Source organism: Rhinopithecus bieti, unplaced genomic scaffold, assembly GCF_001698545.2.
Source record: "Rhinopithecus bieti isolate Rb0 unplaced genomic scaffold, ASM169854v2 scaffold_3521, whole genome shotgun sequence".
NCBI lineage: Eukaryota > Metazoa > Chordata > Mammalia > Primates > Cercopithecidae > Rhinopithecus > Rhinopithecus bieti.
Genome location: NW_016804218.1, coordinates 471,034 through 482,412, shown reverse-complemented (window position 1 = coordinate 482,412; position 11,379 = coordinate 471,034). Strand labels below are relative to the sequence as shown.

General features: G+C 37.8%; 1 protein-coding gene across 1 annotated transcript in view; it reads right to left on the bottom strand.

Moving 5' to 3' along the window:
• Positions 1 to 11,379, bottom strand: part of OXCT1 (3-oxoacid CoA-transferase 1) — a 145,380-nt gene that overhangs the window by 11,421 nt on the left and 122,580 nt on the right. The window contains exons 16-17 of the mRNA XM_017867294.1: positions 9,750 to 9,830; positions 3,377 to 3,478 (exon numbers count right to left, since the gene is read on the bottom strand). Of these exons, the coding sequence (XP_017722783.1) occupies positions 3,377 to 3,478; positions 9,750 to 9,830 (183 nt within the window). The remainder of the gene's footprint in view (positions 1 to 3,376; positions 3,479 to 9,749; positions 9,831 to 11,379) is intronic.

The following is an 11,379-nucleotide window of genomic DNA, read 5'->3' as shown; positions in this document are numbered from 1 at the left end:
GTGACAGACTGGATTAAGAAAATGTGGCACATATACACCATGGAATACTATGCAGCCATAAAAAAGGATGAGTTCGTGTCCTTTGTAGTGACATGGATGAAGCTGGAAACCATCATTCTCAGCAAACTATCACAAGAACAGAAAACCAAACACCACATGTTCTCACTCATTGGTGGGAATTGAACAATGAGATCACTTGGACACAGGAAGGGGAACATTACACATTGGGGCCTATTGTGGGGAGAGGGAGGGGGGAAGGACAGCATTAGGAGATATACCTAATGTAAATGACAAGTTAATGGATGCAGCACACCAACATGGCACATGTATACATATGTAACAAACCTGCACATTGTGCACATATACCCTAGAACTTAAAGTATAACTAAAAAAAAGAAACAGAAGCTGTTTCATGTGATAGAAATCATATTTTTTCCATTTTTTATTATGGCTAGTAACACTATGATATATATGAAAAAGTCTTAGTAATTATTTTTTTAACAGTGCCCAAATACTTCATTATCATTCTTTTTTTGATATCCTACAACCAAAATTTTGTCACATCCTATTATCTGATGCTGTCACATTTAGTCTTTTACTCTGGAATTCCCAGTATTTTCCCAACCAGCTAATATCCACATTATGTAGCTTTTGCCCATTCACTTATCCATATCCTTAGGGATACAGGACTTTTACCAACACATTTTAAAATTGTTTTGCACTAGGATTTTACCTTTTTTTCTTTATGTGGTAACACTGGCCAATCATTCCCTTCTAGAATGTTCACTGCCAGTTGAAGGCTGAGTTCTAGGGACTTTTCTCAAATAGAACTTTAGCAACTAGTACATAGTCACATATGGAGTACAATGCTAGCTATGCAGTGATAACCACAGGGAATATTTTCTGAATTAGGACATGGAATGTCTTCTGAATTATTAAAAAAGAAATACTATCTTCAATGTACTTTTGTAATTGAATGTATCCTTATTGATAATCCAGGTATTAAGTAGAATATTTTATTAATTAGGGCACTCCAGCTCTAGCCTTACAGAGAAATAACCTCTTATATGTGATTTCATCTGTCAGAGTCTAAAGAAATGCCATTGATTGTGAGATGCTCAAAAGCTAGTCCTCTGGATGGTTCCATTGATACCATAACTTTTCATTCTCAGGATAACACTGACATACAAATTAAAATTGCATCTCAACATCCTAATTTGGAGAAAACAAGATTACATATCCCTGTGAAAAGGAGAGATGGCACTGAAATAGAGAGGGTCTACAGAGATACTTTTCATTGGAACAGCACCTTTTATTGGAAAAACAAAGCAAGAACAGTAAAACCCATATTTTCATTCCTTATTTACCCATATGAATAAAAAAAGAACTATATAACCAGGGTCTTCCTTTGTACATTCTCTTTTGCTAAAAAACTGAACATTCTGTGGATCTTGAAAATGTTATCTGATGAAAAGGTTAATTCTTCCACATAGAAAAAAAAAATAAAGAATAGCTGATTACAGATTGTTTGCTTTTCTCACTGGAGTAAGAAATCCTTAATAGTTTAAGTGTAAGCATATCCCTCCCCTTGAAGTTACTGAAAAGTTAATTAAAGATGTGCTTTGCATGCAAGGTATTACTGGGAGACTTGTTTTTCCAAAGGGACATTCAAAAAAGGTTAATAGACAAGGACCTTGGTAGAGTACCAGGAACAGTTATTATATGGATAATGAACTATGAAACACAAATTGTTTTTAAAGAAATGTGTAGGCCGGGCGCAGTGGCTCACACCTGTAATCCCAGCACTTTGGGAGGCCAAGGCGGGTGGATCACAAGGTCAGGAGATCGAGACCACGGTGAAACCCCATCTCTACTAAATATACAAAAAATTAGCTGGGCATGGTGGCGTGCACCTGTAGTCCTAGGTGCTGGGGAGGCTGAGGCAGGAGAATGGCATGAACCCAGGAGGTAGAGCTTGCAGTGAGCCGAGATCACGCCACTGCACTCCAGCCTGGGCAACAGAGCAAGACTCTGTCTCAAAAAAAAAAAAAAAATGTGTTATGCACTGATAGGTACAAGCAAGGCATGTAGTACACAGGAAAGACATACATAAAATATTTGTATGACTTATGAAATAACTTTTGTTAGTTTCTCCAAGATGTGTAGCTATAACATTAACATATTTTCTTCTCATTATAAATATATTTCATTTTAATTAGGTTGGTTCTTAAATAGGTATGAGAATAATATCCCTTTCTGATATGGTTTGGTCATGTCCCCACCCAAATCTCATCTTGATTTGGAGCTCCTATAATACCCATGTGTCATGGGAGGGACCTGGTGGGAGGTAATTGAATCGGGGTGGATTTTTCCAATGCTGTTCTTGTGATAGTGAATAAGTCTTTGATCTGACGGTTTTATAAAAGGCAATTTCCCTGCACACACTCGCTTTCTTGCTGCCACGTAAGATGTGCCTTTGCTCCTCCTTCACCTTCCGCCATGATTGTGAGGCCTCCCCAGCCATGTGGACCTGTAAGTCCATTAAACCTCTTTTTCTCTATAAACTACCCAGTCTTAGGTTGTCTTTATTAGCTCTGTGAGAATGGACTAATACACTTTCCTTCATTTCTTCAGAGACATTTTAGTTTTACCTTTGGTTAACTTCAAATAGCCTGAGCCATGCTTTAAATGCCATTAGCTAGGTGACTGATTTATGAATAAGCACTTATATTAAAGAGCAATTATTTACATTTCAGTAATATTCTATTTTAAAAAGGGATTTGGAGGTTTCTTAAATGGATACTCCCCTGACATATTTATCTGCTTTGTAAGTCTGAGTGTTTTATGTACTTATCTTCAAATACAGGGCATGTCTGTTTTGTTATGATTAACCTGGTGATGTCAGAGGCCCAACATTTTAATATTTTCAACAGATGAAATATGGCATAGAATTTAGAGAAAGTCATAAGTCATAGATGGGTTTAAAAATAAGGAAGTATCATTTCTTCATATGTGGCTCACATTTTTCAGTTAATCAAGTTCAACTACAGCTGCCATATAACCAAAGAACAGAGGAATACAAGGGCCTTCAAAACATAAAGTAACTTAGAGCTCAAGCTCAACCTTGTTTCTAGCAGCTCCTGGTGGTGGGTCCCCCTCCTGCTTCTGAGTCCTAAGCCAAACCTTGGCCCGTGAGTCAGAGGACAGCTCTGTTCCCACCTGCTCTCATCTAGAGGCACTCTTCCTTCTACTCCTGTTCACTGCAAAGGTCAACTCCAAAAATGATCACAAATTAATGGTTCATGTCCTGTAAACACCCATTAATCAAGCCTATAATATAAGACAAGTGGCTGGATTTGTTCACAGAAATACTTACTGCAAAATCACACCCGGTACTCTTCTGTATGTCATCTACTGTCAGGCCTTCCCAGAGCTCAATCAGAGTCAGCCCTTTTTTCTTGTCCACATCAAACACAGCCTGTCAGAGTGGGAAGAAAAAGGACAATGACAATTTCCATCACAATAATTATTATATGGCACAAAAGAGAAATAACCTCACAAGTTATATAAAGGAAAGACAAGGCCAGGTGCGGGGGCTCACGCCTGTAATCCCAGCACTTTGGGAGGCTGAGGCGGGTGGATCACAAGGTCAGGAGATCGAGACCATCCTGGCTAATACGGTGAAACCCCGTCTCTACTAAAAATACAAAAAAAAAAAAAAAAATTAGCAGGGCATGGTGGCAGGCGCCTGTAGCCCCAGCTACCTGGGAGGTTGAGGTAGGAGAATGGCATGAACCCGGGAAGCGGAGCTTGCAGTGAGCCAAGATCACGCCACTGCACTTCCAGCCTGGGTGACAAAGTGAGACTCTGTCTCAAAAAAAAAAAAAGGAAAAGATACGACCCAGGACAAAAGAAAAATCAGCAGTGGAAAAATGTCAACTGTAACTATGATATTTTGGTGAGAATAAATGCCAACTCCCTAATCAGCAATTACTTGTGGAACAGTGTTGATTCCAGAAAATAAATGAGTGTTGACCATGGATGGCATTTGTTACTATTGTAACCAGTTTTTAAAAACTACCTCCCTTTTGTTAAGTCTAACACTTTTGGTCAAAGGTCAATTCGTGATTAATAATGATTTGAACAAAGAAAGGAATGAAGAAAGAGGGCGAGAGAAAGGGAATTTTTGGAAGGTGAAAGCACATGAATGATAGGAAAAAAGTTTATAAATGCTGTTGGGTAAAGAATTACAGGAAACAGAAGAAGGTGCTTTGAAGTGTCTAAGAGTAATTATAAGAGGATAGCTATCCTGGTCCTGAAGGACATGCAAGTAACTGTTAAAAATATTCTCAAATCCTGTGAAAACATACAGTCTCCGAAAGAGACCATGGGGATCTCCCTTTGCTATGTAAATCAAATGAAGATGCTTATATTTAGGGCAAGCACCAGAAAGCCAATCTCATCTGAAATATTACATCATTCTGGTCCGTAACACCAGGTGTTGGTAGTGCCAATTGATATGGCTTGACCTCAGCAGATAGACCCCGCCTGTTGAATCTGATTTAGAACACATGCTTTCACACTTAGAAATATAACTCGAGTGGAAATGACCTACGAGGTCACTTAATATAACCTTCCGCCCAAGAATTCTTCAAAACATTCTTCTCAGATAGCCAATGGGATTCTGCTTAGATACTTGCAGTGGCAGGAGGCTCACTTATTTCAAGGCAGATTGTTTACTGAAAGGAAGTTCAAACCGTAAGAGCTAAAACTGCTCCTCCTATGGCTTTAACTCCATGCTACAGTTACCCTCCAGCACATTAAGTACTGTTCCCTCTTTCAGTTCTCATGGTTTCCTCTTTCTCAGACTAAAATGTTATGCATCCCAGAGCTTTCCTCTCCTCTAGAGTTAACCTAAATTCAACTATTGTTTGCAGGCTTAGAATTATTTTATTTTATTTATTTTATTTTATTTTATTTTATTTTATTGTTTTAATTTTTTTGAGACAGTCTCACTCTGTCACCCAGGCTGGAGTTCAATGGCCAGATCTCTGCTCACTGCAACCTCCACCTCCTGGGTTCAAGTGATTCTCATGCCTCAGCCTCCCGAGTGGCTGGGATTACAGGCATGCCCCACCACACCCAGCTAATTTTTTGTATTTTTAGTAGAGATGAGGTTTTACCATGTTAGTCAGGCTGGTCTCAAATTCCTGATCTTAGGTGATCCACCTGCCTGCCTCAGCCTCCCAAAGTGCAAGGATTACAGGCATGAGTCACCGCACCCAACTGATTTTTCAACTAGCTAGGAAGTCAAACCTTGAATTGCCACTTTTGAATACACTAACTAGGAGGGTAATATCAAGACACAGCAACACGTAGAGAAAAGAACCCTGGCTTTTGAGCTCCATGAGAATTCCACTCTGCTGCACAACAGTTATGCAACCTTTAGTGAACCTGTCTTTGCATCTGTAGACATATATAATAAAAATGTACTTCCCAAGATTGTGATACAGGACAAATATAAGAAAACATACTCTGAGCACCATCCCTGAGACAGTGGGGGCAGCACACAAGCAGTTTTTTACTTTTTACTCCTTAGTCGCTTAACATCTCACTTATATGTGACCCCAGATCAAAGCCCTGAAATGATTATTGACTCTAGTTAATTAATATTTTTCCCCAGAAACACACATTGCTGGGATAACTGCATTCTTGGTTTGTCTGATGAATTCACAGATAACCTGGTTGACATTACTGGAAAAGAGGTTTGAAATATAAGACAAAATGTTTCAGTAAACTTTTCTTTTGCTTGTACATTTTATGTTCCAAAAAAGTTTTCTGGCAGAAATGTGTGTTTCAAGAGGAAAAAAATAAATGGATAATTTAGGAATGTTTGTATACTCATTAGCTTGCTTCATTCCAAAATGACAATGAAATTTAAAAAAAAATGAACACTTTCTTTGCAGAAAATGTGTCTGGAGCACTATTGATAAGATTTGCTTTTCTTGCATTCTGAACAACTGTCAATTTATAAAATAGAACAAATAAGAAAAAAAGAGCATCTGGATTATGTTATTAAGAACAGGCATGGGAATGATTTAGAGAGAAGATAACTGTGGTATCAAAATTTAAGGCTTCAGTAATCAAGGAGAATAAATCTATCACAAATTGACTTATTGCTTTTAAAAAAACCTTATTAACACATTCATCAAATCCTAATTAGATATATTAGAAAGCCAAGTATCTATTAATTTAAAAAAGGAAACTTACTTTTGAAATATTTAGGAAACTTTCCATTTAGTGATATAAGGTGCAAACAAAACTTGACAAAATGGAGACTAAAACCTAAAAGCCACAATAAATTGTTCAACTATCCAGAATATTGCAAGTACTTTGTCTAAGAGATAAATGTTAATTACTTTATCACCATGACAAAAGCTTACATGGGTAACACAGGTCAGGTGCTGGTGAGGAATGCATCTTTCATTACTTCATTCTCACAGTTCAAAACTAGGAAATCAGGGTCATAGCATCCTCCAAATTCTCTTTCAAAAGGCAACTGAAAGGAATTTTCTCTAGATCTGATAATGGCATTCTAGTCCATTGTTAGTGAGGGCTGGAAGAGCTTCATTGCCCTTAATGGCACTGCATTCTCATTACTCATTCAACAAGTATTTATTGCACACCTGCTCTATGCACAGAGCACAGCGATAGACATGCAACCTTCCTTTTCTTGAGGTACCAAAAGTTCCAGACGTAGATGCCCTTCTCTTTACTCATTCTAGCTATACAATGTCATCTATAATTAAGGCTCTAATTATCCTCATATGTTAATGACGCCCACAAGTTTATTCCAATACTGACTTCTCTTGTGAGCTCTGGATCCAAATCTCCAATTGTTTATTGCAGTATCTGACTGGGTATTCCCAGGAATATCACAGTGAGGCTGTCCAAACTGAACCTATTCATGTCTTGTATTATCCTCTTGCTTCTCCTCCTATAGTCCTGGGCTTCCTAAAGGATGCACAGGTCAACCATTCTCTCTAGTCAGAAAACTTAGGAATCTCCTCTGTCTTACCAAGAATGTGCAATTCATCAAGTTAGGTCGAGTCCATCTCCTAAATCTCTTTCAAATCTCTCCATCTGTCCTATGGTTTAGAATTTTGAGATTTTTTGCCTAGATCTATGGATCCTCTTAACTGGCTTCTGCCTTATCTGTTTTCTGCCCACTTTACATAAAAGCTTACAGTGTTTTTCCTAATGCAAATCCAATTTATTGTGTCCCCAACCTTAAAAAAGTGAAAAATCACTGAAGGGTTCCTTACCACCTTCCTTATAAGACCCACAGTTCTTAGCAAGACATCGACATCCCTCCATTATTTGACCCCTCACTGCCTTTTCCACATCAGCCTTCAGAATCCAGTCATGCCCTTGCTCCAACCAGCTCAACTTGCAGGTTATAGGACAAGCCATGTTTTCTTCACACCTCTGTGACTGCATGTTTTCTTCTTTTTTTCCAGAAGGTCCTTGTTGGTTTTCTAACTTGTGAAATTCCTACTGATCTTTTGAGGCTCACCATTCAATCCAATTTTTTCAGCAAAAAAAAGCACAAGTATTCACTGAGTATGGGTTGGCACTGTGCCAAGTGTTAGATAAACAGTGGTGAGTGAGACAGGCAGAGATTAGAGTTTATTTCAGTATAGTGGTTTATGCTAAGTTAGGATTAGTGCAAAGATACAGAGAAGCACCCAGAAAATTTGGGGAGGGATTGAGAAGACTAGCAAGAGAAATATATAGCCAAGATATAAAGGATGAGCAGAAATTAGCTAGATGGATGGGGTGGGAAGAATGTTCTAGAGAGAGAAAAAGGATGTGCAAAGTCTCAAAAGAACATGGTCCAGGGAAGAACGGAACGTAGTTCACAGCATTTTAGTATGGCTCAAGTAGGGAGAAAGTTAAAGTAGAAAGAAATAGGCTAGAGGAGAAAGGTACATACTGTGCAATGCTTTGCAAGATATGTTAAAAGCTTGTATTTAATAACACCAAAAAGCTTTCCCTGATACCTCTGCCTACGCTACTGGGCAGTTTTTCTCTATGCTCCTAGATTAGCATCTGGTGTGTGTCTCCATATGGCCTTTATCATGTCAATTACTCTGCTGGCAAGGCTGGATGTTTGTTGTCTAACCCTTCTTCCATGTTGTCCTTTAGGACAGAGTCTTGGCCTTCCTCCTTTCTGTAACACACCGTTGGGAACAATCTGGTTCAAAAGTTTTTAAAATGATAGTAAAGTTAAATACCAATATAAGTTATAGCATAAGAATACATTAGATTATGAGTGCCAAAATGAACAGTGGGCCACTATAAGAATAAATTGTTGTGTGCTATGATGGTGCAAAACCTCTTCATGATGAAGAGGGAAACTGCATTAGGTTTAAAGGACAGGTAGTATTTGGGGACGCTGAGGATCAAGTGGGAGCTATGGCAGATAGAAGAACCGAACTGGTAAGAACAAGGGCAGGGTACACGTGGAGGTGAGGAGAGGGCTGATGGAAGGAGGAGAGGACCCACAGGAAGAAAGTTTCTGGAATTATCTTTAGAAGGACTACCACTTTTTAAAAAAATAAACAAACAACCAATAGGGTAAAAGATTGCTTTGCTTTTATCTTCAAAGTAATGGATTCTTTTCAACAAGTCCTGTTCAGAGTTTCGGGGGGGGATTCAAGAAATGGTAAAGATTCAGAATAGATGGTGGGATAAAATATTCTGCCCTTTTATCTTGTTCTTTATATGTCACTTTCATGGCATTCCACATAAGTAGTCCTGCAGAATGCATCATTCAGGACAGAACCTCCCTTAAAAGCAGCTTCTGGAAATAATAAGCCTCCTAGCCCATTTCAAAGACTGCTTTAGGGTGCTCACTGTCACACCTCAATGAAGTTAGTGAGTTAGATTAATGCCAAGACACTAATGCTACTGTTCTTGGCAAATGGAACAGCACTAAAAGAACCTGATATACATAATTCTGTTTTATGGCTTCTTTAAGGTACTGAATCAAGAAAACACACTCTCCCAGCTAACTTGAAAGCATTAAGTCATTCCGACATACTAGGTTCAAATCTGAGTCAGAAGGGTGACTACAGGCAGCTGCTGGTGATGCTTCTCTGGTCTGAGCAGCTTTCAGTTGTACTACTGACCAACACGTTCCAGCTAGTAAGAAGAATCTAGAGAGTCACTGTGTGTTTTGAAACCCCACTCTATAAAAGACAGCAGAAAGCATGCAAGAAACAGAATCCATTTCCTGGCTTACGGTGGGGCCTATACTATAATTTGCACTGAAACAATTAAAAACCCAACTTACACTGAATTTCTTAAAATCCAAAAATTTGTACTTGTGATTTAGAAAAGGTAGAAATAATATATTCTTAACTTTGCATATATCATCATCCAGCCTGACATTGTAATAGTCAAAATATAAAGATCAATAAAACTTTTCTCTGATTATAGCACACTGTCAAAGTTACCAAGGACAGTAATTCAATTTTGCTTGTATGTTTCCAAAGACTTGCACATAAAGAATTCTACATTTAGAAACATTAAGTTGATGAGCTTTCCTATTCATTCTGCCCACAGGCTAAATTAATCCTGGGACTACTGGTGTAATACACTCTTAGAAGGTAACAACAATTTCTGTAAATGTTTACTTAAAACGTGGTTAATAGATAGCAAATAAGAGAAAAAATACATTTTACCTTTTCAGTAATAATGCGGTTGACACACTGCTTTCCAGTCAATGGTAATGTACATTTCTCCATGATTTTATGTGCATTTCCCTGTTTTAAAAGAAAACATCAAAAGAGTAGTTAGGGAGCAATTTTATTTACAATTGACATAACTATAGGATAAACAGAAACTATCAGAGAAATTGTCTCCTAAGTACAGACTCTTTCAGAATTTTGCACAGTTACGTTTTTTACTTTTTATTTGGAGGCAGCTTCTGTCCCTGAAATAATTTAGGGAATGCCAGATGAATGGCCAAAGGCAGAAATGATTTAATTGGGAAACACCCTGCCAGAAATTTGATTTCTCAATCCTCAGCCCTTGTATCATTTGATGTGAAATTTCACTAATATCCTGCTTATTCTTCCCTTCCAATGAATGGTCTCCTTAAAAAATGTGAGCAGACATCTGCCCAGGATGCAAAGCACATACAGAACACAAATGCATAAGTCCCTTTCTAAAAAATACTTTATCTGTTAAAAAAGTAATATGTACATGGAAAACAGCAGTGCCTTGCCTCCCTTCTCCACTCTTAGAGTTGCTCTTAACTGGAATTCATTCTAGTGTTTTTTGTTTGTTTGTTAGCATTTTCTTCTGTTTCTAACATTTTCTTCTTATATCCACTTTTAAAATATTATGTTTACCATGTTATTTCTTGATTAATCAATTTTAGACTGTATCTACTAATTTCCTATTGTGGCAGAGGAAGATTTAAGAAAAACTAAAAGTGGAAAAAATGTTTTCATTCATTGACTCCTTCCTCCAGCCCTTCCTCCCACCTGCAATGTAGAATTGGCCTCTGAGGCATGTCTGAGGAACAGAGTTGAAACACTGGCTCTGAGGATCTGATCTTCAGATCATTTTCTTCTGTTCATGATTAAGCTACTTTTTAAGAGTCAAGCACCAGGAGCCTACATTACTCTCTCTCTTGGGGCTGACAGTTACTCTACCACATTCTAGATCTTCTCCAAAAATGACAAAATGCTTTTATTGCTTTCTTTTGGATCTAATGTACCACATGTGACACCACTGTCATCCTTAGCCATCTCAATGTTTTACCTACTTAAATGCGCACCTACTATCTAGTTTATATCTCTCCCAAAACTGGTGTCAGGCTAAGTATATGGGCAGAAGCTATGAATTTCAGATAGGCAGGCTCCATTCAGATTTCATTCCTTGTGATAGGCTGCCAACTCAGCAATTCACTAGTAATTAAAAGGCTTTAATGTACTTAAGCCAGTGCAAGGAATAAAAGACATTCAGTAGTTTTTGAATAAATGCATGTAAGAATGAATGTGAAGAGAAAAGGAGGTCTATTGGGAATCTTGGATAGATTTTTTTAAAAACTATTACCTTAGTTCAGACAAAACTGGTGCTAAATACATATGAAGTAAGTTGACATAACACCTTTTAAAACAATTCATATGTTTCCAGATCTTACTGTATAAGAAAATTTATAGTTGCAGAAATAAAGTCTCGTTTTCCCTTCACTTCTAATTATTTTTCTTTTAAGATTTCAAATTCTGCACATGACACGGAAGCTAAATTAAACAGCTGAAATTAATGACGAATATTTGAACTTCTACAGTTGTCAGGTCTCCT